Below are 26,064 nucleotides of genomic sequence, written 5' to 3' on the forward strand. Positions count from 1 at the left end.
TTAACAGTTAATTACAGATCAAGTGTACATGACATAATATGCTTCCCATGTTGCACAAAAAATTACTTTCTGTTTGGTGACATTTATTCTATTGATTTAATGTCTAATTGTTAATTTCTGCGTTTAAAAGAAATCTGATCACTCACGTGATAAAGAAATGCACCGGTAGCAAATTGAACTGCCATTCCCGTAGACAAAGATTACAGTTCAGTTGCTTTCCTAAAGGGGGCGCTCTGATTTATTTGTCTGCATGTTACTGACTGTGCAGTCAGAGAATGAATGTGTACGGCTAGCCGGCTGGTAGCTTCGGCAATGTTGTCAATATCAGAATGATATCACAGCGGGACAGAGGAGAACTTGCTCGGTTTTATACTGTTACAGATCCCAAGAAGCACCAGAAAGGCTACACTGTGTACAAAGTCACTGCAAGGGTAAGTAAATAGACGATGAGCACTGGGAAGGCTAGGCTAATGCTAGGTGTCAATAGCTAGCAGTGTTAGCCAAGCTGTTATGATTATAAAGGGACCCAAATAAAAACGTCAGGTTAACCGTGTGGCGGTGAATTAAAAGTGGCGACAGCTTTTGAGAACATATGTATAGCTAATGGGCACATTCATACCCTCTCTTGTTTCAAAATACATGCTTTCTATTTGCTAACTTACACTGTCGATTTGAGGCGAATTGAATGTGACCCAGAGTTAACCCGGGTGTTAATGGTTTGATGCTAAGCAACTAAGTTAATGTAATGTCTAGTGTTGTGATACACAGATATTCAGGAGGTGGCAACTCGTTCTTTTTTTTTCGCTACATTTTCAGCTAATAAAACTATTTAACACTTCTGTGTTAAAGATAAAGTACTTTATGATCCGCATGTTGAGCAGAACCGAAACACAATACGTGTGTACGAATGAGGAGGAGGCAAGTGTAACAGTGAAGCTGCAAGGTGCTGAGTTCGTAAAGGTGGATGAGTTTAAATACCTGGGGTCAACCATCTAAAGCATCTGAGTGCAGGCTGGGTGGAGTGGGTGGAGAGTGCCAGTGGAGATTTCTGACAGGAGGATAGCAGTAAAAGTCAAAGGGAAGGTTTAGAAAGTTGGAGATTAGGTTTAGGTTTAGAGACAGTGGAACTGACAAAAAGAGAGAAGGCAGAGCTGGAGGTGGCAGAGCTGAAGATGTTAACATTTTCATTGGTAGTGACCAGGATGGACAAGATTAGAAATGATTATATCACGGGGACTGACTAGCTTGGGTTGTTTAGAGGCAAGGCTGAAATGGTTTGTACTTATGCAGAGGAAGGATAGTGGATATATTGGGCAAAGGGTGCTTAATTTAGAACTGCCAGGCAGGAATAAAATAGGAAAACCACAGAAAAATTAATGGGTGTAGTGAAGGAGGACATGCAGAGGGTTAGTGTGACAGGAAGATGCTAGGAATAGGGTGAGATGCGTAGAGCAGCGTGCCTACTGATGATTGAATTTATCTGATTATTAATCAGCACTTATGCGATCACATTGCTACATTCGCATTGTAAAAACTGGACTGGGGCAGGCTGAGTGTCTTTGTCTGGCTGCTGTCCTGACTCTGGGTGATGTCTCGTTCTAACACTCGAGACTTCCGTCACTGTACATAATGCCATCATTGTGACACTCAGAGCATTGTCCCTGCTCATACTTGTGACAGCCCTGCAAGGAAGTTGCTCTAGCAAGAGATAGGGATTACTCACATGGATTTTCTCCTCTCCCTCTTTCACACAGATAATCTCCAGGAAGAACCCAGAGGATGTCCAAGAGGTAAGACATGCAGCTTTTTTTCAATCCATTTTTTGAGTGGTCAATGCTTCTTTACCTTTGACAACTGAGAAATACCAAGACAGGGGCTACTGTGTTTCTCATCCAAAAATAATGGCAAGGAGATATTTCAGTTTCAGATATTTAGTTTTACTCGTTTTAATTCATGAATTTCAGAATCTGGCTTTATGGCTTCTTTACACATTATATCCTGAAACCGAAGCTTAGCTCTTTTAACCAGAAACATTGTGAAATGTAGTTTACAGATAATTAGGCCTACACCTGGAAACTTGTTCATATCTAACTTTTGCACTATTTATTTTAATCTAAATGCTTACTATCTATATATGCCTTGGTATGGACAGAAATCCACCGAAGTTACTCATCAATTGTTTTGCTCATTTTACACGGTTTTACAGAGCATTTAACCAACCATACTTGTCTGTGTTGTGCGTGCATGCTGTCTTACATTTCAAACACACTGAGGAATGCAGTTAAGCCCACAACCAGTGCTAATGCAACAGGCATGATGTCAATTACTGTATGTGTTTCTAAGAGACAGAGAGATGTTTTGCCAGAAACACACATACCTCCATTACTGAGTAATCTTCCTGTTTGGAGGATGTTGGCCTAGCTTTTCCCCACACCATCCAGCAGCCTAAAATTTCCGCACACCACAGTAGCATCTCAATATGTGGCCATTATGCTTTTCTTTATTCCACTAAGTAACTGCTTCATTCTGGTTGTTGTGGCTTGTATTTAAAGTTTCGAAACACAAGATGACAGCAAAATGTGGACTACATTGATTTATGTTTTGGCCTAGTAGCAGTCACATGAGGGAAAAGTCTCTGGAGTTTATGGCTGTGGAGTACTCTGGTTGTTATGTTAGCTATTTTTGAGTTTAACAAGATAGCAGTGATTTGATAGCATTATTGGTGACAATGAGATTGCATTTACAAACAAGTAGAAAATCAGCTGCTTTTGTTCAGTCAACGATAATAATCATAATCCATTCAATTAAAGGTAGATGGATCTTTAAACCCCAAATGATTGATTTATCTGTGTCTTCTGTGTCTGTCTTTCTGTAGATAACGGTGTGGAAGAGATACAGTGATTTCCGGAAACTCCACCAGAATCTCTGGCAGCTGCACAAGAATGCATGTGGCCAATCAGAGCTGTTTCCTCCCTTTGCTAAGGCCAAGGTCTTTGGTAAGAAGATGACTTTCTCTATTCCCCTGTGTCACACATTTGCCCTAAAATTATCCAGAGCGAAAGCTTGTCTTGATTGACAGAATTACTCCTCTACAGTTTTGTTCTTCTGTGAGATTTCTTTCGATCCTACAGTACCTCATCTTTGAGTTGTTGAGATTTTGAACAAAGAAAAATGCGAATGTTAGACTCTGTAGTAGGCGTGCAACTAAAGATTATTTTGTTAGTCGACTAATCTGCCAATTTTTCTTTGATTAGTTAATCGGTCAACAATTATTTCAATAACTCTTATTCCCGCTGTTACCCTGTTGTCTCGTCCCACAGCAAATTAAAATAATGACACAGGAAACAAAGGATTTTGAAAATAATCAAATGTGTTTAAACATTACTCAAGAGGAACTCCGTGAGAATAAAAATTAAATAGATAAAAAATTGGGTAATACAAATTAAAGTGTCAGTAGTATTTTGGCAAAAAAAAGTTATGTGCAAATAGGAAACGAAAAATGGCTTCTGTCCATAAGTTTAAATAAAGCTTAAAATTAAATCATAAAGATTTTTTTTCCAGTCTAAAATAAAAAAAAAATTCCAAAGTTCACAGATGATTTAATTCATGAATGCACGATTGCAGTGAAAATGCTCTGGACTGTTATCTTTGAGATGATGTCCCCAGCTGGTGATAATCATGCTGAGGATCCTCTCTGTCATGACTTCAGTCATTTGAAAGGTGCAAGAGCCTCTTCTCAGGACAAACTCATCTATACGCCTTTGCTTAATACTAGGAAAGCTGAACAAAACAGAATTAGAAAAGACCGTTACTAATCCCAAATTTGGTTTTATTTCCTAGTTTCTCAGAGGGTGTAGCGATCAATGCCAATTACACTGTTTAATCCTGATATTAATTTGAGAAACAAACTAGGAGACAGTGTAGCTACTGCTGTTTAATGGTTTTCTATCGCATTTCACTTACTAGCCGACAAAACTGAAACAGTGTTTGCTTAGCAAGCGTCATCCATGAAAAGTTTCCAACAGGTAAGCTAATATAAACATTACTGTGCAAACATGAACACAAACAAGGCATTAACGCAATGCACTAACTTGACTGCTTAAAACTGACCCATTCAGAGTCGACGTCACAGCTCCAGGGTGCCGGTGTTGTGTCAAAAACTGATTTCCAGATTTTTCCATGTGTTTTATATGTAATGTCTTTAGTGCATGGTTTTAGAACATGACAATAAATGTTCTAAAACGTTGAGAATAAAATTCCACAGTGACAAATTTTCATAGTTGAAGTCATCAATTATATCGACGCATTGTTGCAGCCCTGCTTTGTAGAGATGGATTTGTCCACTTCAGATAGCTTGGTCTTATTATACTGTAAGCAGGCACTAGTTATAATAAATACAGTATAATCACTTGCTTAATGGAAGCATCACTTATGTATGTTTTTTGCATCCGTATGTGCCTGTCGTAGGTCGTTTTGATGACTCAGTGATTGAGGAAAGAAGACAGTGCTCTGAGGATCTCCTGCAGTTCTCAGCTAATATCCCTGCTCTTTACAATAGCCAGCATATCCAAGATTTCTTCAAGGTATTCTAGTACACATTGACCGAAACACAAGAATACTCGCAAAAAACCTTTGACTGAAGTATTTTTTATTGTCCAGGGTGGTGAGGTCCATGACGGCTCAGAGCTCATTGGACCAGCGGAGCCCTTTTCTGACTTCCTGGCTGACACTCTATCAGACTGTAGCTCTGATGGTAGGGTTGCACACAGAATGTCTTTCCTGTTATTAGTCTTCCTTTCAGCTTAGGTGCTGATTAGTAGGTGCTAATTCAAATTTGCTTTGCGATGTCTGGATATGTTTTTCAGTTCAGAGAGATATCAGTGGGGCAGAAGATTTGACTCTCACATCAGAGTATGGAGGTATGTACAATAAACATGCACACTTTAAATATTTTGGGATGTATATGGATCTAATAAATGGTGAGTGCAAAAAAGAGTCAAGACAGGATGGAGAGGGTGAGCATGGGTGATTTGTGACAGAAGAGTGAAACTAAAGATTTATAAGATGGTAGCGACCAGAAGAGACAGGATTCGAAATGAGTACGTGAGAGGAAGAGCTGAGATGGTTTGAACATGTGCAGAGAAGGAATAGTGGAAACTTTGGACAATCAATATAGGGCTGCCAGGCAGGAGGAAAACAGGAAGACCACAAAGAAGGTTAGTGGATGTAGTGAAGAAGGACATGCAGAGGAGGATACTAGGGATGGGGTGAGATGGAGACAGGTGATCTACTGTGGCTACCCCTAAACAGAGGAAGATGATGATGATGTAGTTTTGTTAAAGGTTTATGTTTGTAGCTGTCCGTTATGACCGCGGGATTCCTGTTATTCCTAGGCCCATCCAGTGACAGCGACTTGACCTCCCTTGCGGTGGACACAGACTCTTTGGCTGAGTTGGATGATGGCATGGCCTCAGGTCACACCTCCCCAAACCAGCCACAAGGGGGAGCCACCAACATTAGCAGCAGCTGCAGCCCTCGCTTGCCCTCCCTGCATGTACGTCGCACTCCATCACCTGCCCCGGTCCCTGCTTCCTCAGCCCCTAACCCAGAGGTTAGCTGGCCAGGTCGAGCACCGCTCTTCCCCAGCAGTCTGAAAAAATCCACTGGCGGCAACCTTAAGGACGTTAATTCAGACTACTTGGACAAAGCCAGTGAGCTCATTTGTTTTGCTGTCCAAAAGGAGAAGGAACAGGACTACCAGGCAGCTTTTTCATACTATCGCAGTGGAGTTGACTTGCTGCTGCAAGGCGTGCAAGGTTAGTTTGACCAAGAGCTCAATACATTTCTATATGGTCTCATAGTAGTTTTAAGTTGAGTGACACTTGGGCTCAGGAACTTACCTAGAAAACTTGCTTTGATGTTGTAGACTGGCAGTTATTGAAATGTAGAAACAGTATTGTCCAGAAACAGTGAAGTCCAATTTGTTAAAATTTCACTACAAATGTACCTTATAAAGGATCTATTAAGCATAAATGCATCATTTTTGCTTTGTAAGCCATTTAAATTCCATGTTTTTAACTTTAGACTCCACTCTATTCGATCTACTTTGTTAAAAAAATATTCATTACATTTTTTTTCTTTAGGTGAGCCAAGTGCTACACGGCGAGAGGCTGTGAAAAAGAAGACTGCCGAATATCTGATGCGTGCAGAGCAAATATCTAGTCAGTATCTGAGAAGCAACATGGGTCAAGGGTCAACACAAACAGTGGTGAGTGGGAGTGAAATGCTGGTTCATAGGCTTTCTGTATTGTATTACACAAATGTTCTTTATATGCATGCATCTACCAGGTTCCTCACATGCACTGCAGTGAAAACATAAGTTTGTGAATGAATTGATTAAATGATTAAAGGAAATAAGTTTATCTTTTTGAATGAATGATTTAATTGCATATGTATGAAACACTGAAAGGTTTTTCTTTTCAAGGCCTTTGGGGTACAGTGCTGCTCTTCTTTGAACAGAGGAGGGCAGCAGAGTCCATCTGAGGAGCTGAGAGCTTACAGGGTGTTAGGGGTCATAGATAAGGTATGCTTCCAATTTACAAGTGTTGCATCTTCCAAGCTGACTATATGACTTCATTTAAATGTTGTTTCATTCACCCAATCACCAGTTTGCCTTTTTTCTACCAAGTAATTTTTCAATGAAAACACATTTCATTTTTGATAGCAGAATTCTCACAAAATAATTACACTCAGGGCTAGCAGACATTCGTTAATTTAATGATGACTTCGACCCAGAGTATGGATGTTATCCAACTCCAGATTTCTCTTCCTTGTGTGTCCTTTACTTCTTTGACCATCTCTTTTATCAGGGGTAATAAAACACAGTAGATTTACTGGATGTATGGTAAGGGCTGAGTGTGTGTATGTTTAGCATCAGTTATGACTACCACAAGGTCAGTTTGGGTTGCTGGTCCTCTCAACCAGCTGCCGGCGAAGCAACTTCTCCACTCAGCCATGAAATGACTTGGCAAGCAGCTCAGAGAGCGACACACAACACTGAATCAATGATGCTCATCCTACACACTCACTCAGACACACGCACGCACACACAACAACAAACCCTAAGGAAAACGTTGACACAATACCAACATGTATAACTCCACTGAGGTGCACTCAAAATACACAATATGTCAGAAGTCTTTGAGGCGTTAAAACAAAACAAAAAAACTCAATCAAAGATGAAGTTATCCAGCAGTGGTGTTTTCTTTCCTCTTATCTATTTCCACCCCCTCCTCCTTCCTCCTTTTACTTTAAATGGGGACAGCGGGGACAGATGGAGAGAGGTCCTCGCCCTGCTGCCCCCACCAGCACCGCCTCACCCACCCCTCCTATCTATCTCCCCCCTTCCCTGATGTTTGTTTCTTAATTATATTAGCACCCTGGCTAGCACCGCCACTCTGTTTACTCACTGCTCCATTCATATCCATTTAGCCTGCACCTGTTTGGTCCCAGTCAGGGTCACATGGAGAGAACGCACTCTCAAAACATACACATGCACTACACACACACACACACTGGGTCGCACACATATGCTCAAGCTCTCCCCTGAGACAGGGAGGGAGTAAACGAGCGATGGAGATGTCAGAGAGGAAGGGAGAAATGAGGAAGAAGGGAGAAAATGAAGATCTCAGGAAGGAAAAAGGGGGAAAGAGTGAAAAAGAACAGGGAAATTAAATGGGGGGAAAAAGGATTTGCTTTCCCTTTCTGTTGACATCTGACAGTTTAGTGATGACACTGCTAGTAATTACTGCCTCTGTCATGACAAATTGCATAGCTCTGTGGTGACATGTTTTAGACAGCACATGTTCTCTAAAATTGATGCTCAGTCTTGTATATAAACAGAGTTATAAATGACTCTCACTTTGTTTTGAATGTTTTTTAAGGACCAAGGAATGGCCAGATTTGCTAGAATATTTCCAAGAATATTTAGGTCTTTTATATCCTTTAAAGCCCTGTTGATTCTTGTTTTTCTGTATAATATCGCTGGGACTGCAGTTTGGTTGGCACAACAGGATCTGACATAGTAGTGTCAATTTAGTGTAATTTAGGGGCCTGCATTAATCTCTCAGTAAACCTTATGTGTGTCCTGACCCGGTCATTTAAAAAAAAAAAAAAAACTGCTTTGGAGGACATAACCACTACATCATCTTAGTCTGCATATGTCTCTTCGTGTCCTGCAATTAATGGTACTCTTCTATCGCAGGTTCTTCTGGTCATGGACAAGAGAACACAAGAGACTTTCATCCTGAAAGTAAGTCTAGTGTGTGTGTGTGTGTGTGTGCGCGCGTTATGTTTTGGTGTGGGTTTTTTGCCCTGCATCCTCGTCGTCCTGACTGTAAGTGTGAAGTGTGCCAGAAGCCCCTGTGTGTGACTGGTGTAATTGATTCTAATGGGCCTGTCCCTGTCAGCTCCTCTGCTCTCAGGTGTGAGACGTGTGCCAGATGCCAACGCACCGCACAGGCATAAATGACTACACACACGCGTGCGCACACGTGCATGCATGCATACACACTCTCGCACCCGATGTGAACTTTACATGTAGCGCTGATAGATTTGTGCGGCTCTTGTGCTGTATGTAGCTTGATGAATCCGGTGACTTTGGGTTGCCACAGGGCATAACTAGCACTTGGTTAATGGGAAGTTTCTCCTTTGCCACATTTTTTTCCTCCTATTCATGCACACTCTTTTCTTATCTTCTACTTAAATGCTTGGTATTTGAATCAGTGCATATGTTCCCTTTAATGACTCACCTCTCATCTTTTTTTATTGCAGGGTTTGAGGAAAAGCAGTGACTGTGGGCGGACAAAGACGAACATCATGCCTCGCTCTGTGCCCCACATGGTGCAGCTGAGAAAGTTTGTTGTCTCCGAAGACACCGTTTTTCTTCTGCTGCAGTATGCCGAAGGTAAGAGACACATTTCAGTCTCATCTGTTTCATCTTCCCTCATTTGTCTTCTTTACCTCCACCTCTCTTTTCCCCTCCTTCTCCTGACTCTCCGGTCTCCTGCCCCTCTCTGTGCCCTTGTTCCAGACAGATGTTTGATAGAGATGGGTGTGTGTCACAGGTCATTATTCTGAATACCAGGTGGCACCATGCTTCATTAGCTATGCCAACACCTGGGCATCCTTACATCCCACTCACTCTAGGATGTGTGTGCGTGGGTGAGTGCATACTATGAATGGCAGCCATATTTTTTAACGCCCTGTAACCTATTCAATCTGGTGTACTCCATAACCATCCTGTGCTAATATTAGTGGACAGTATTGAATTTCATAAGGGGATGTTCAGCAGGATTTGATAAAGCCAATCAGAAACCGTTTCACTCATTATGACTCACTCCTGTTACACGAAAACATCCCGTAGTAGTCCTGCTTTTATAGTATTAACATGGAGGTAGTTGATAGGCTGAATAAGGATAGTCGGGCAGACGGAAAGAGGCAGTGACCTGAGTGACATTGGACAAAACAACATGTGGATGGTTTTACTTTCTAAGCCATCGAGCTGCCCCGCTATCATTATCATCACTGTGAACTTCGTATTCATTCTAATTGCACACAGCAGATGCTAGCTCCCAATTACTTACACTACAGCTGCGTGTGATACGTATGTATGTCTGTGTGTATGTAGCCACTTTTTTTTGATGTAGCATTTTCAGATTCAGAAAAGTGAGAAGCACATCTGGAAAATGGTATCAAAAAAATGGGGATTTCTACCTGCATAGGAATCCTCAAACTCATCTGTGTGCCAATACTTTGTTGTACTTAAGTCAGTTAACAAGTACCAGTAAATTTTAAGTGAAGAATGGAAGAAGAGTGTAGAGGCACATCCTATGTAAAATTTGATGTTAAGGTTACCTTAGTCACCTGACCTCTCCACATAGACGATCTGTAATGTGTTCTCTAGAGCAGTGGGCCCCTGTTTTATCATGAACTAGAGGGTGGCAGCTTGTAATGTAAATATAACTATTGCACTTTATATTATGCACTGTCAATAATTATTACATGATTATCACATCAATACCAACTCGCCATAATGCAGAATCAGTGAGAGCCCAGAGCTTGTTTCATGGCTTCATTAGCTAGCTGGGCAATATCATACAGAGTAGATGTGGAGCGTGTGAATCACCTGTTGCGAAAGTTGCACCTGAAGCTGCAATTTAAATGGAATTCTTGACATTTTCTTTTAAATACAGTTTTCTTTCCATTGTCCTCAGCTTTTTGTGAGGGTTAGCTTTCAGAGTTACTGATGCATGGGGGGCAAAAAAAACCCTCAGAACTAAGTTAAGTGCAGGGGTTAAGTCCAACTCGAAAGTGGCATTGTTTTGAAAAGTAAAAATGTCTGGAAAACTGATAAAAAATAAAATACATACAATTTTAAGCAATTTTCTTCTGTCTTTGCGGCCTGGTAGCGGTCCTCAGGCCAATGGTTGGGGACCTCTGGTCTACAGGAAGATAAGTTGTTATTGTTAACACTGGAGCAGAAATGTTTTAGATAAAGAAAATTGTTTCCTAAGAACAAGATTATGTGTTCATGATAATAATCACAAAGAAAAACAGGAAAGTGACTATCTAGCTAATATTGTCTCATTTGTTTCTGTCTGCTCCCTAAGTTCTACTTCTGATACCTCTGGTTCTCCCCATATTGTGCACTGTTTTCTTTTTAATGCTCTGCTTCTTTCAGGTGGGAAACTGTGGTCTCACGTTGGAAAATACATGCATAACTCCAGCCCAGAGGACAGCTTTGACATCCCTTTCATCCAGAAGAGCCACACAACCGCCGTGCGCTCTCCTCAACATACCATGCCACAGCTGGATGTAGATTCTGCCAGCTGTGGTTCGGTGCCTGTTGCTGATTCAGAGTCTGTCTCTGGGCTACAGAAGGAACCCGAGAGCCTCTTTTCTCCTCTTAAAAGCGTTCTTCCTCCCAGGCTTGTGGAGCAAACTGACTCTGGAGCCACTTCTGAAGAAGAGTGCACCAACAGCTATTTGACCCTTTGCAATGAGTACGAACAGGAAAAAGTAGAACCGGATGCACTGCAGGAGGAGGAAGAGAAGAGCGAGCAGGAAATGCTCTCATTAGAGGTACCTAATGCAACGACCACCACATCGTCACGTAGCCGCTCACTTCTCAGCAATGAAAGCCTTTCTTCACCAATCAGTTCTCAGGAGCTTGGCTTCTTCAGTGAGTTGTCTGATAAAAGCGGTAATGCCCAAGACAGCGATCAAAACCGTGGTGAGGGACAGGATCACAATGAAGTCTTTAGTCCTTTACGTTCCCCCGCTGTGCCTCTGTCTTTAGATGAGTCCAAGAACACGCCAATGGAGTTTTTTCGTATTGATAGCAAAGACAGTGCAAGCGAGGTTATGTGCCTTGAACTAGGAGAGCAGCGTCCCTCTCATAAACAAGTCCCTTTCTTTTCTACGTCCGACCTGGACTCAGGTGTAACTGAGGATCTTCCAGAGCTGGCTCAGGAGGTCAAAGGTCCCGGGTTGGATCTTTGGGGTTTGGACTGTAGTGATAAAGCCTCCAATGAGTCAGTGCCAGTGATCTCATTTAAAGAAGCAGTAGTGGAGGATGAGGGGCATCCACCAGACCTTTTGGTGAACCTCCCTGTAGTGAGCGGGACTGCAGACTCTTTACAGGAGGAATTGGAGACTTCAGGAGTGTGTCTGGGCCTCGAGGTCACAGCCTCTCCTCAAAAGTTCATCCAGCCAGATGTCTTACAGCTTCATACTCAGCCTGAGGAAGAGGAGGAACAGCTACTGGAGCAGGACCTTTCATCTTTATGTACAGCCTCTGCAACTTGTGACACGAGTGTTGCATCTCCATCTCCATTCAACTCGCTTTTGGATGACTACAGTCTGGCATTGGGACAAGAGGCTTCTGACAAAATGTTTATCCACCCTGAACGCCAAAATAATGACCTCCCTCTTGACACAGGCATTCCAGACACTGACTCTCATAGTGAGAAACTAGAGCCCAGTGCAAGAGTAAACACAGACTTGGTTCCAAACAGCACAGGCTCTGACTCGGCCACAAATGGCACAGAGGCCTGTGGAGCGGTTGAGAATTTATTAGGACTTGATGACGAATCATCAAGAGTTATTAGTAATACAGGTGGTAGCGAATTTGATAAAGAAGTATCCCGGCTGTTTGCCGAGCTGGACAAGCTGTTGTTGGCTGCTTCCCAAGCTCATATCCCGGAGGAGTTTGTACGGTGCTGGGCAGTAGAGATGGTGACAGCCTTGGATTCTCTACACCAAGAAGGGATCATCTGCCGGGACCTAAATCCCAATAACATCCTGCTTGACCACCAAGGTTAGACTTTTTTTTTTAATAATTGTGTTAAGGGTTTTGTTTTTATTCTGTCGGGCATTTAATCAGTCCTGAAAAATCTAGGGAATAAGATCAAAATTAATATTTAGTTATGTTTGATAAGGAAAGAAAGAAGGATATGCAGTTTAATGACAGAATGTTAATAATTAGTCTAGTTTACCACTCTGGTCCAACCTTGGCAATAGCTACCCCAAGTCATCATTCCCGTCACTTCTTGGTGGATTACTGGGTACATGGGTAACATGTATGTTAAGGCCGTTTACACATGAAACTAGGGCTGTTCGATATAACGATATATATATCGGATGATGATATAAAAACATCTATCGTTTCATTTTACGCTATCGTTTGTTTCGTGATGTTGCAAAATAAACTGTTTACGGCAATATTTTTTCATCGTTTTGATGGTCACTGTAGTGGCTATATTAATTTCTTAAAGTTCTCTCTTTCTCTTATATTTTATATTACCACACTACGGACGGACAAGCGCCTGTTTTTATGCGTTGTCGTTGGCAACAACGACGGTAAAACCATCGCATGTCCGCTTGTTTATTTTCCACATAAATCCTTCACAATAAAGCTCAAGATCCTGTTGAGACTTTTCAAAATAAACTGAATCACGTGAAAAAGTATGCAGAGTATTTACGGATGAGAAGCAAAAAAGAGTCGTCAGGTGCTAAAAAATAAACCTTAGACTCAAACGTTAGAGCAGGCTTTTCCCCGCAGCACGGCGTGTAATAAATACTCACAAAGAAAACGGCGGCCGTTACAACCTATGTCTAAAAATGTGTAGTTTCTTGCATCAGTTGAAACAGTCGACTCCAGGTACACGCCCAGCAAGAAACACTTCAGCTACCCGAGATTCACAGAATTTACAGAAAATGTGATTTATATCATTATCGGGACGATAGATGTTTCATATCGGGATATGAGATTTTGGTCATATTGCACAGCCCTACATGAAATGATAAAATGCACTAAAACAAGAAACCAGGGAAGCAATTTAAACCTTTAACAGTCAGTATGAAAATTAAATGCGCACTTGATGAATCTAATCTTGATTAAATCTACCAGAAGCTGGACAAAACCAGGTTTAAAAAGAGATAAATAAATCACCATGAAGCAGCTACTGTATATAACAGTTGTCATGTTTAATTTGCCCTTTTTTCCCTCCCCAAACTGGATAACTTGCATTGTAAAGATACAGTCCACAGCCTTCATCAGTCAGCCATGATCTAATCTGTTTAGCAGAATGAAGTCTCTCTGAGAAGCGAAAGCGTTGTTTTACCATGAGGTCACAGATTCCCCCTCAACTTCTTCTTTTGTCGTCCTACAATCATCTCTCTCCACCTCGTTATCAACAAGCATCTAATTAGCTGAGTGGCTGTTTTCGTCTCCCTGGTGGTAATTATTGTTCTAAAGGGCCCATCAACGGCCTAGTGTGGTGCATCAGTCTGGCTAGCCCAGGCTAATGGCCACGGCTACCTAATGACACCATTAGTTCTAATGATAGCGTTAACGGGTACCCGCTAAACAGGAGTAATCGCTGGGGCTGTGTGCTTGAAAAGTTCAGAGGGATGTAGAGCGGCAGAAAGGAATGGAGGAAGGAAGTGCTTTAAAGGTGGGGTGTACAGTTTGAAAAGTTGAGTGTCTGGGTGACACTAGACTGTGTTGGTTTGATGAGAGGCAGAGCAACAGATTGATGTTTAACTCCAAGCTGAACGCTTTGTCTTTTGTTCTCATCTTAGGTCACGTTCAGCTTACCTACTTCTGCAGCTGGAGTGATGTGGAGGAATCCTGTGACAAACAGGCCATTGCCAATATGTACTGTGCACCAGGTGAGACATATGCAATGATTTCAGTACATTTTTCTATTGATTTCTTTCGTTTTATCAGTTAGCGGGTATATTTGCAGTTAATTATATGCTGACTTTTGTTAATTCCCACCACCATAATACTCAAAGGGGCTTGCAAAGAAAAGCTCCTTTTTATATAAACTAATGAAATATGAAGTATTGAAAAACTAACAAAATAAAATAAATGTACACAAATCTTTTATGGGGTTAAAAATACTTCTTATACATTTTATTTACCTTTCTAATTGGTCAGTATATTAAGGATAAATAAGAAACACCATTCATTTTTAACTCTTCCTCCACAAATGTGAGTGGCTGAATCTCGTTGTAGTTGTTCTGATGTCCTGTAGAGTGCGCTGTTGTGCAGCAGTCAACTGGTAGCACGGCGGGCCTGCTTGTGGCAGCTCTGGCATGCTGTTTAAAAGCTGCCTAAAACAAACTGGTGCTAGACTACAGCACCGAGTCCCTACTTAGCCCTTCAGCATGCGTGGTTGGGCATTTGTACATGTATGTGTGCCGTCTAATGTATTGGTCCTTTAAGCAGGTGGCTTCACACTAAGGCTGTCAGGCAGAGTGTGCGTGATGTGTTTAATCTTCTCAAAATGTTTTAGCGGCTAGTTGAAAACACTGGATGCATTCTGAGACACTCACAATGACCCTCACACCCATTCACTCTCCCACACACTTATATTTAGCTATTCTTTCATATTCATCCTCTCGCTCAAGTCAGGAAGGTCACTTCAGATTTAAATCCTCCTTTTGTCTAGAACGTACAGTGTCTCACTTTTGTAATAAATCTGAAAGGAACAAATGCTCTCTTTAATATCCAAAGTGTTCATTTTTATTCCCTCGGCAGCAGCTTGTTTAACAGCTTACTAATAGAAGTGCATACATTTTGAGACATGTGTTGTGAGTGATGTGGAAGCTAGCTTAAACTCTTAAATGGTGAGCAAAGACATCCCACTTGTTTATTTTTCTTCAGTTATTGTAAGCAGTGGTAATTTTTACACTAGTCTCAAATGCGTGGTTGATGAGTAAACTGTAATATGCGGATGATGCTTATCCAGTAAATACAACCTCATTAAAAGATTTTTTTTAATGCATTGTATTTTATGCAAGCTTTTTAAGTTCTATCCTCATGTATCATATTTGGTCAGAACCATAAATATATTTCATTTAAAATGATATAAAAATGTTTCAGTTAAACCAAAATTTACAGTTTTTAATTTAATGGAAGTCATCCTTGACAGCGTCTGTCAATGGTAAGAGGAGCAGGAGACAGCAACAAAATGACACCTTTATCTAAACCATCTGCAGTTCCTCCTGAAAAAATAATGTGTTTGGCTCACATTAGTGTAATTCATGCCATAGCATCAAAAACATTTTATGACAATATGTGACCGGGAAGAAAATGTGGTTCTGTGATAAAAGGCAGATGACCTGTGAACTGAGCTGAAACTGAACCCACCTCGGCCTAAGTGTGAAAGGTCTAGTTAGTCAAACAAGTTGATCCCATGTGAATTTAAGGATGTAATGCATGTTAGCTGCCAACAGGGGGTGTGTTAAGCTGCTGTTAAATGAAAAGACCGCTTCGACATATATCGACTGTCCTACTCAAAGGCTGGCAACTTTCTCTCTCTTTCTAGCGTCTCGTTCTGCCTCATCTTTATTTAAAATTCATCCATAAAGACACATTAAAATGTAGAAGCTGTCACACACTTTGTTTATTTATTTATGTCACACCAGATGACTTCTACATCATGGACATGCATATGTCTTTAGATGTATGTGAACACACAGTTACGTGTGTGTGTGTGTGTGTGTGTGTGTGTGTGTGTGTGTGTGTGTGTGTGTGTGTGTGTGTGTGTGTGTGTGTGTGTGTGTGTGTGTGTGTGTGTGTGTGTGTGTGTGTGTGTGTGTGTGTGTGTGTGTGTGTGTGTCCTGCCCTTGTTATGCATTGCTGTTTATCCAGACAGGGTCAACTCATGCAATGGCTTCATTCCTGATGACAGATTTATGAATGTTTGCCAGAAAGCTAGCAGGGGGCCTACTGTGTGTGCGTGTGTGTGTGTGTGTCAGAAGGAGAGAAACATGTTTTTAAATAACACATATTCACACCCAAAAAAACACAGGAGTGTTCTTGGAAAATGCATCGGCAGCAGGGCATTAATCCATTTGTCCAGCACTTCTGCTTATTTATTTTCTCACCATTTTTTTCTTTACTGATAAACATCAGATGGCTAATGTTTTGTTCCTGGTAAGAAAAAAAAAAAAAAAAACGCCTTTGCGCGAACACGACCTGATTTGAGCAGAAATGGGAATTGTTTATTGTTCTGCTGAGAAGGAAGCACAGCCAAAACCGATTGTCTTCGATTTCTAAGAAAAGGGAAATTAAATATTCTTCCTCTCTGAGGTGACAAGGCAGTTCCTGAGGACACGATCATCATAACCACTGTTTGTTTTATTGTTTTTGTTTGGTTTGGTTTTTTTAAGTCCTTTTACCTGCTCAGCCACGCCTGATCTGATTGAAGTTACAGTTTAGTTCTCCTTTTGACACAGAGCCATCATCTCATTATTTTTTGAAAGGTTATACAAAGAAGAACATGTACCCTGAAGCCTTAAAGTACTTCTGCTTTACTATTTCAGTGTGTTTACTCTGCTTGTAAATATGCCAGGAATCTTGATGTGGACATGAACTCTGAGCTACATTAAGGCAACTGCAAATTTATCGACCAGTCACCTCTAGATTATATCATGATTTACCTTATCTTGGTATGTCACTCTAACAAGTCAGATGAAAGACCAGATTCTGAGTGACACTGTCATTGCTCACATTTTTTATGTATGTCAAATAATTCAGCTGCTAATGTTTCCCCAGGCTGAGAGGCTATACATGTACATGCAGATGGAAAGAAAATTCACCCCCTGCCCCCTAGAGTGGAGGTGATCTGGTGTCTTTGTTGTGATATGGGGTCATTTTACTGGCAACATTTGAGTCATCTTGTCTAATTAGAAGAAACCTTCACTACAAATCAATTCAAAGTTGTTTGGACTTCACAGCTACTGGTTCCAAATGTTGGTCAGGGCTTTGGACCCGTGTCATCATAAAATTAAGGGTCAGATTTACTAAATGGCGCAGTCAGTTTATTTCATTATCAAGCGCAAAAAATAAGATATCCTTTTTTTCCTATGTTAAATGAATTAATGGTAGTTGCAAACGTTAGTAGATCAGTTTGTGCGATGATACCTTGAGAAAGGAACTCCCAGAAAGACATCCTAAGATTTGTTTGCTTGTTAGTCAGATTAGTTAAAGGATTTTATCTGCTTGGCCCAACTTACACGTGATTAGGAGTTTTCAATTAGTTTATCATTGAGATTGCAGGCAAAACTGGACACTGGTCAAAAGTTCACAAGTGTGTGTATATTTGTAGATGTTCGTGTTGATCTAAAGTTCCTTCTTAATCCAGAGATTCCATTCATGCACGGTGTAGGGTCTTGGCTTTTTCTTTTCTTTAGTTTTGCACATAAACTTGAAGTTTATTCACAGTCTCTTTGTGGTTTCATCGTATCGTTTTTATAATGGAATCGTTTTATACAAATGTATTTATACCTTGTATGTCTTGTGTAAATCTCTTTGTTTTAAATTGTCGAGAGATCCTTTACACACAGTGCCCGCCTTGCCTTGCCTTGCCTTGGAACAGCAAACATCAATCCTTCCTTACTTCCTACCTGCATATACTTGACTTCCTCTTTTGGTAATGACTGTCGGTTAAGTTTTTAGGGAAGTCAGACCAAGAGGAGAAGAGAGAAAGTTCCTTATGGCCCCCAGGAGGGAGGAGATGAAGTGTGATTAAGATACAAAGTAGGAGGGAACTTCATTGTTGAGGGGAAAGGGAAGAAGAAGAGGCCATGAGGTGAACACACTGTATTGTTGTTGCGTTGGAGCCGAACTTGTCTGTATCCCTTTGTTGTCTTAGAATTCTCGTGTTTTGTTTTTTTTTCTTTGAGCTGTTGAAGAAATACAATGCAAAGTTAGTTTAAGTATGCTCAGTGTGGAAAATGTGCACATCGTGTAGCACACTGTAACACTGGGCTTTGCACGACCCATGGCCTGTGGATGCAGTTAATTCTCCCATCCTCTCCTCTCTTTCTGCATCTCCCTTTCTCCTGCCTCGCTCTGACAGAGCGGTAAGTGTAGCCAGCTCCACTGTACTCTCCCTGCAGCTCCTTAGACATTAATCCATTGTGATGACATCGACCTTGCTCTGAGACGTACGTGTGTGTGTGTGTCCAGTATTTTCCCTCCAGCTCATAACTACACAGGTATCACTGGTCCATTCAATGACGATCTTCTCTCCTTGGCTGTCAAAACAGTAGTCCTGGGGAGCCCTGAAGACTGGTTGCTCAGTTGGCCGTGCGCGTGTGTGTGTGTTTGTGAGTATATGAAACATGCAAGTCGTATCATAGCCCTCTCTAACCTTGGCTGCAAGAGAGCTGCATAGTCCCCTGGAGTTCTCAGCAGCCTCCAGGAGACGAGGGGTCTTTGTCTAATATGCTCCTCCAGCTGAGGAGCCAGGTCCCTGGGCGCACACAACCATGACCCTGGGTCCCGGCCCAGTGGGCGACCAGACCCCCTCCCTGTGGACAGGAGAGGAGAGGGACACTAAGCGGCACAAGAGGCCATCTGGTACCCAATGGAGCTGCCGTACGCGCTTGACTTTTGCAAACAAGTGTCACTCTTGTTCTCTGTGTCTTAGTTAGACTTGTGCTGCGGAGCCTGCCAGATGGGTTGTAGATCAGAGTTATTTCTGTCACGTTTTTGAACAAAATACATAATTTTGGGATGTAAGTAAAATAGGAAACTAGTTTCTGACACTTTACGGAGCAAAAAAATACTTGAATGAAGAATTTTTTCTTCAAACAAGCTGATGTCATTAGTTTTAGCCCTGAGCTCAACTAAAAGAAAATGTGGGAGTAAAGAAAAATGAACAACATATTTTACTCTCTTTTTTTTTTCCCTCAAGTGTTCCTGCTCTATCTTTCTTGATTTGTGTGTGTGTATGTGCTGCCTGAGTGTCTGTGTGTTGCATGAGTGTGTGTGTTTGTGTTTGAGGTCAGGTCATGCAGATGGCGTGAAGTTGCAGCACAGACGGTTTCCTCAATTTAACTGCTTTTTATTATGCAAATCACCCTTTTATGAGACACACACTTTGTGTGCAAGTGTGGCCACGTTTTTGTGCTCATTTCGAATTGATTGCAACAATTAAGCAAAATATTAATCCAAGTTGTTACTCTGAAACGGTCGCACAAAAGCAAGATCCTTAAAGTTTATCGTAAGCTTAAGATCAACGACTCCACGTCTGTATGCTTGATCATATCCCGACTTCACATTTGTCACTAGTTTATTATTGCTACCTGGGTTCCTCTCCCACACACAGATGATTTCTCTGCTTTTTAATTTATTGATCATTTCTGTCTCTCTCCTCTCGCTCTCGCTTCAGAGGTGGGAGGTATTGGTGAGGAGACGGCATCGTGTGATTGGTGGAGTTTGGGCGCCATCCTGTTTGAACTCCTGACAGGCATGGTGAGTCAAAAAGTACAAAAACTGTTTTGTTTTGTTTTTTTTATCTTTGTTGCGAAGGTGTTGTGGGATGTCTGTAGGTGTCTTGGCTTTCAACTCTCTCACACTCTTTATGGTCGTGCCAGGTTGTGTGTGATTCTGCGCGCGTGTCTGTATGTGTTTGAGTAGGTGGAGGTTGTTGTTTTGGTGTGTGCGTGTTTGTGTGAGGTGCGTCTTGGCTGCAGTCTCTTACTCTGGTTCTCAGGGAGTGCCAGGGGTGTCGGTGTGACTTTCTCCCCCAGCCTGAGCTCCATCTGCTGGGCCATGGGGTCAGCTCTCACCGGGCCTCTTTGCTGGCTCCTAGAGCAGCGCTGGGCTTGGAGCACACCGACCTTAGATCGCCGTGGAAGGTGAAGACCAGGGCAGCTCTCAAGGTGCTGCAGCTCGGCTGGTCCAGGATCAGAGGGGACCATCTTTTAAGACCGGCTTGGGAGAAAGGGGAGAATCTCAGAGCCTTTTGTTTTGAAGATAACGGATACATTTATAGCTGTCATGCATGTACACAAACACATGCTAATTATAACTTGCTGCTCTCTTGAAGGACAAATTCGCACACGGATGCAAGCACAAACGGCCAGTGCAGGTGCAGAGCGTCCCTTCAATTTTTCATTGTCTATTAAATTTGAATAAATTCTAACTGATTGCCAGTGGGCACATTTTCATATCAGCCATCATCGCTTCTTTTCAGTGGCTCAGACATGAGTCGGGGTGTTAGGTTAAGGCCATTGTGTTGAAACAATAAACAACTACTTACCTGGGTAAAAAAAAGAAAAAAAAATCCCAAAACAAATAAATAAACAAAAAGCAAACTGAGTGACACAGATGTCTCCTTTGATGATTATGTCTTGGTACAGTCCTGGCAAGGATACACTCACACAGGCACACATAGTGTCTCTTGATCCTTGCAGGATAAGATCTTGCCTGGAGCAGTCTTGACTGCGGCCAGGAACGCAGCCAGAACTCCTGCAGCACGTATCAGGAGAGAGAGAGAGAGCCAACCGACCTAACTGATGGAAAAAACACACAGGGTCCCCCCCCCACAATACAAACACACACAGTTTAAGGCTTTTGCTTGGTGCACAGATTTTGCTCTAGCATTTCCAGCCTGTCAGTGAAGATGCACTGAGAAAAGTGCTTTTACAACAAGCGGTGATTACACTCATTATTGTCAATTATTTCAACAATTGGGCTATATACTGTGGTTAGGAAAGCATTTGGAGGTCTTACTGCTTACTTTTTCTCACTTCCAGGATTAGGTTTGCTTTATTTTCCTCTGAGTGAACTGATAATTTGACCTGATCAGGTTTTACCTATCAAAACATAAAAAAAACATTTTGCATTTACCGGTGATGAGCTGCTGTCCCTTCCAGGAAGCTTTCTCTGTGTAAGCGAAGAACAAACGAACCAAACACAATAATGTTTTTGTCATTCTTTCTTTTTCCTGTGATTTTCACTTCATGTGACACACACAGAGGGACGGCTCCAAGAAAGAGCAACAGTGCTGAAATCATTAGCTTGTTGCAGTTGGTGTGATCAGTGTTGTTTCAGGTGCTCTCGCTCTCTGATCTCCTCCCTATTTGTCCAGTCCTGGTGCTTTAACATTGACTTGTGCTCTGCGGGTGTCCGTATATTCTGTGTTTACATGATGGTTATCTACCTCTCTTCTTTCCACTCCTCCTTCCCTCTGCACAGTCTCTGCTGCGCTGCCATCCAGCAGGAATCGGTCGTCACACGGCGCTCAACATCCCCGAGTCTGTTTCGGATGAGGCCAGATCTCTGCTAGAGCAGGTGAGAGTCTAGTGTGATTACTACTAACTTAAATGCTGTACACAGAATTAGGTTTCCCTCCTAAACAGATATTGAGTAGGGCTTTCCCAGGAACAAAGGAAGAACAACTAATACTTTCTTATAGTAGTGATTAGTATGCAACAAATACAGTGGAAGAAATGGGTTGACATTCACTGATGTTTTCCACCAGACATGTTATTAATCTCTGAGATGTGCAATGAGACAACAGTGAAATCTCCAAATATATTTTTAAAAAAGCCAAGCTTCACTGTAACGTCATTAAATGATAAGGAATATACAGTATGCATTTGTCAGACAGATTATGGCAGATGAACATACACTACTGATGATGGACATGTCCTTAATAACACAGCTGGCACTGTGCTAATATCTTAGAGCTAATTGCAAATCCTCAGAATTGGTAATCTTTGGATATATATTAATGTGGTCAGCCTGGATTTCTCTGTTCTCTCTTAATGTAGCATAAAGCTAACAGTAATCCAGTGTGGCTATGCCTACAAGGTGACAGCATATACAGACTGTATACCGTATTTATTGGATCTGCCTGATGTCTTGATTTTGGTATTTTTGGGTGCATCGTTGCAATACGCTTGTTTGAAACTGTCAGATGTACTGTTTTTAACTCAGAAGTTGAGAAAGGTTTTCGAAATAATATGGTTTATTTGTGTCATTTAAATTATTAGTTTCATTAATGTTTTTTTTTTCTCTTCAATTTCTGTCTTGTGCTCCTGTGCAGCTGCTCCAGTACAACCCGACAGAGAGACTGGGGGCAGGTGTGGGAGGTGTGGACGATATCAAATCCCACCCCTTTTTTGCCACAGTGGAGTGGCCCAAATAGACTCACCCCATTGTGGAAAGCAGAGTCGCTTGTCGTCAAAAAAAAAAAACTGGCTGTTCTCAGTTAACTTCCTTCTGACCGAACACACAAATACAGTAAACTGAACTTTGATCCCCCTTTTTTTTTCCTCTCACTACAGCCACGCAGCCCCCATGTCTGAGTTTTGCCAAGTGGGAGTTTGCTCAGTGCTTATTTCTTTATCTCATTTACTGTGTAACGTTTGGTGCAGGGAACACTCAACACGTGTGGTGCAATAATTTACGCAGTAAGTGTTTGTACAGAGCGATGATCACTGCAACACTGTTGCATTTCCACTCTGCGCATAGTAGCTGTAGCCAAAATGATCTAACTGAGAGTGAGAGGTGACATTTCTGTTCCCTCATTAAGTACTGTAAGCTATTCAGTCACTTGAGTCAGCTTTCTTAAAGACCTATGTGCAATACGCTCGGTTTGTTTCCATAGATGACACTTACATCATTCCTCATGGAGCCCACTGAGATTAGCTGACATGAGGCTGTGTGTTGTATAATATATGATTACCTACTTTTTTGCAGTGTGTGTGTGAAATCCTTTTATTGAAGACCAGCCCAAGAACAGTAAATGTAAAATAGACTGACACTATGCAAGGCGAATGAACAAAATAGTTAAGTGATATGAGTTGAGTGGTACTGTTATATGGAGAATTTAGTTACCATGAGATTAAATTATTTGATAGACTGTAACTCTGTAAGGGCCGGTTGGCTTGAGCCTCCTCCCTGTGTGGTCAGTAACGCTTTCAGTGAAGAATGAAAAAGGGTGAGGCGTGAGCTACACATTTAAAACCAGCCCTTTTGCAGAAGGTTGTTTTTATGATTATCAGAGAAAATTCTCTCTGTGTTGTACAACACTGCATTTTGTGCATGTAGGATTAGGATATTTAATACTATAAAAAAATATATAAATAATGCGTATCATGTAAATATACATTTTTAAGGATAAACAAAAGGACACCAGGTGTCAAAGTTGTGATTACGTTCAACCTGTCAATCATTTTGGCTCAGTTAAATCCTTTTTCTTTGTGTGCGTTTTGTGGTGGAGCAACACGTCTACTAACTTGCCGCAGATACGTTAGCGCTGCCTACGTTGACAGGTTTACGTTTTTATGGTCACATGCCATGTATCAGATATAATCATAAAAGGCTTTATTGGAGCAATTTCGATACATTTAATACATTTGTCTAATCAATATTCGGATAATCACTCAGCTGTTAGATGCTGCACTCTGTTTTTGCAGTATTCATCCATCTATTAACCATTTTGATGAGACATAAACATAAATGTGACATGAGGGTTTTTTTTGTTTTTCTAATGCTCACTCTTGTCTGTGGTCAGTGTCGTATCAGTGCACTCTGGAAAACAATAAACATACCTGGATGAGCACATGTACAGTAGTGATGCTTTGTGTGTTTGTGTGTGTACACAGTGATTAAGTGCAAGCAGCTGTGTGTGTATTTAATTTGTTTTTTCCTGTTCTGAGGCTACAACCTGTCTTATCTGCTGGACGCATGATACTCCTAGAAAGCTGATGTCACGCCTGCTGAGTGTCATGTTGAGCGCAATATGAGACGGCACACAAACATGCCAACACACACACACACACACACACACACAGTATGGTAAATACCCAGCAGTCACTAATGCACAAGGGACCTTTTTTTTGGTCCAGTTACTATTTTTCTGCCCTCATTTTGCTTCTACGGCTATTTCAAACTGTCACTACAATTTTTCCAATAAAATTAATATCAGAGTCTTTGTAAAGTAGGAGAGTACATAGAGGTACACTCGGGACCGCAATGAGCAGTTTTCACAGTAAAAAGGCAAACTACTGAGGTTGCACCTGTGTGGAAATCAGGCTCCAGGGCTAAAACACAACAAAAACATAGAGCCAAAAAGCTGCAGTTTCTTGAATGGCCCCTTAACGTTGAATTTGCATGACAATCCTCACAGACTCAGCACAGATATTTTAAACTGCTAACACTACAACATAAATGAATAATTTTCTTCTTCATAAGTGCATGGGAATTATTAGTTTGATTAAGTTATCCATATAAACTGTTAAGGCTCAACTTTGGGGATGTATATCAAAAGCATTAAATCATAAGGAAAATTGTCACTAAGATCACATGCACGGTGAAAGCTTAAGTTTCTTTTCCCACAGACTCATCCCTTGCTAAAAGAAAGAGTACAGGTTTAAGGTACTTTCACATTGCCTTCTCTTTACAGACTTGACCCCGTGTTGAGATATGCCAAGTTTTTTGACTAATAGCACTTTGGGAATCACCTTGTTGGTGCAGAACTAAATAAATGGAAACAAATTGTACATTTTTGTGACTGGCTGCTAAAATTGGTTGTTTGCTAAGTTGTCTGTTATCTGTAGGCATAATTGGGGTTCATCCCTCGAGGTAGGTACCTTTTTATGCTTGGATGATTCATAGGTCAGTATTACTTGGCTTTTTAAAAAAAAAAACTAAGAAAGAAAACAAAGCTCTGAAAATGTTCAGGTACAAGGATGGAACTAAAAATGAGTAATACAAAAGCCAATGTCCAAAGAAAAACTGAAAGACTTGATGGGTGGCTCTAGGTTTTTGCACAGTATTGTACATAATTACTATAAACATACCTCATGCAGTTAATGATTGGATTATTTTCAAAAGGCCCATAAGGACTGTGATGAAAGAAGGAAGTAATTTAGCTACATAATAAACTCTAGCCAAAACAAATGAGAGCAACATCAGTGTCCTTAACGTGCCTTGACCTGAAAGGTGGAGAAAAAAAACTGTAATAAATCATGTTTAGTTTAAAATGTGAGTTGAAGTTACATTTGTGTGCTCAAAGGGATGCTTTTATTAAACATCTTAAATCAAAGCGAATTCTCTTAGAGATCAATATTCTGGCTTTTTCCATGTTGAGGAAATAAATTACAGTCTAAGCGCAGTGACCTGAATGTGAAGTATTTCCCGCTTTGTCTCCATTACCTGACGTGCCACTCGCTCATCCACGCACAGGTCGCAGGAGTTTGTTAGCAGTGTCGTAGTGCATTCCTCTGTGTCAGCTTAGCCGCCACGGGGTCAAGAGTCTGGGCTTATTAGTGCTTGTCATAAGACCTGTCTCACATTACACACACACTCAGGGCAAGAGGTTCACTTCAGTTCAGAGAAGAAGCCTGTCAATCTTATTCAGTGCAGATGTGAGTTATGCCTTCAGTGGGTTCGCAATAGCTGCAGGATCCCTCCAAGCATATTTTTATGATTTCTCTAGTTCCTGGTTACATTTTCATCAGATTGTGTGATCGGCGTTAACAACTGCTACAGCTCAGAAATGACTCCTGTTTGCAGTGAGACACTTTCACTTACAAATGTAAAGTTTTAGTGTAGTTGAAGTTTCAGCTTCAAAGCTTTCTTAAGTTCTTGGTGGTTTAGTCTGATCATTAGAGTTTATGTTTGGTTCTGGTGATTGGACTGACACGTTAGTCTACCTGCTTGTCTATTTAAAAGCTCTTTAGAGT

The 26,064-nt window shown here is 41.3% G+C and overlaps 1 protein-coding gene across 3 annotated transcripts; it reads left to right on the forward strand.

Moving 5' to 3' along the window:
• The first annotated feature begins 235 nt into the window (after positions 1 to 235).
• On the forward strand, positions 236 to 26,064 carry rps6kc1 (ribosomal protein S6 kinase B1). 3 transcript variants are annotated; one of them, XR_014869398.1, is made up of 16 exons: positions 236 to 431; positions 1,755 to 1,790; positions 2,876 to 2,996; positions 4,468 to 4,583; positions 4,660 to 4,753; positions 4,866 to 4,919; positions 5,394 to 5,816; positions 6,144 to 6,268; positions 6,485 to 6,583; positions 8,264 to 8,311; positions 8,833 to 8,965; positions 10,742 to 12,379; positions 14,146 to 14,235; positions 19,755 to 19,837; positions 20,079 to 21,661; positions 22,419 to 22,468. XR_014869398.1 is itself a non-coding variant. In XM_085133218.1 (16 exons), the coding sequence occupies exons 1-16, from the start codon at positions 330 to 332 to the stop codon at positions 22,518 to 22,520; spliced, it is 3,360 nt and encodes a 1,119-aa protein (XP_084989344.1). In that variant the 5' UTR covers positions 236 to 329; the 3' UTR covers positions 22,521 to 26,053. The 3 variants fall into 3 exon arrangements, 2 of the variants coding, with proteins under 2 accessions (XP_084989344.1, XP_084989345.1); XM_085133218.1 differs by having other exon boundaries at positions 21,566 to 21,661; positions 22,419 to 26,053; XM_085133219.1 differs by lacking the exon at positions 5,394 to 5,816 and having other exon boundaries at positions 21,566 to 21,661; positions 22,419 to 26,064.

This window comes from Neolamprologus multifasciatus, chromosome 15 (genome assembly GCF_963576455.1).
Source record: "Neolamprologus multifasciatus chromosome 15, fNeoMul1.2, whole genome shotgun sequence".
NCBI lineage: Eukaryota > Metazoa > Chordata > Actinopteri > Cichliformes > Cichlidae > Neolamprologus > Neolamprologus multifasciatus.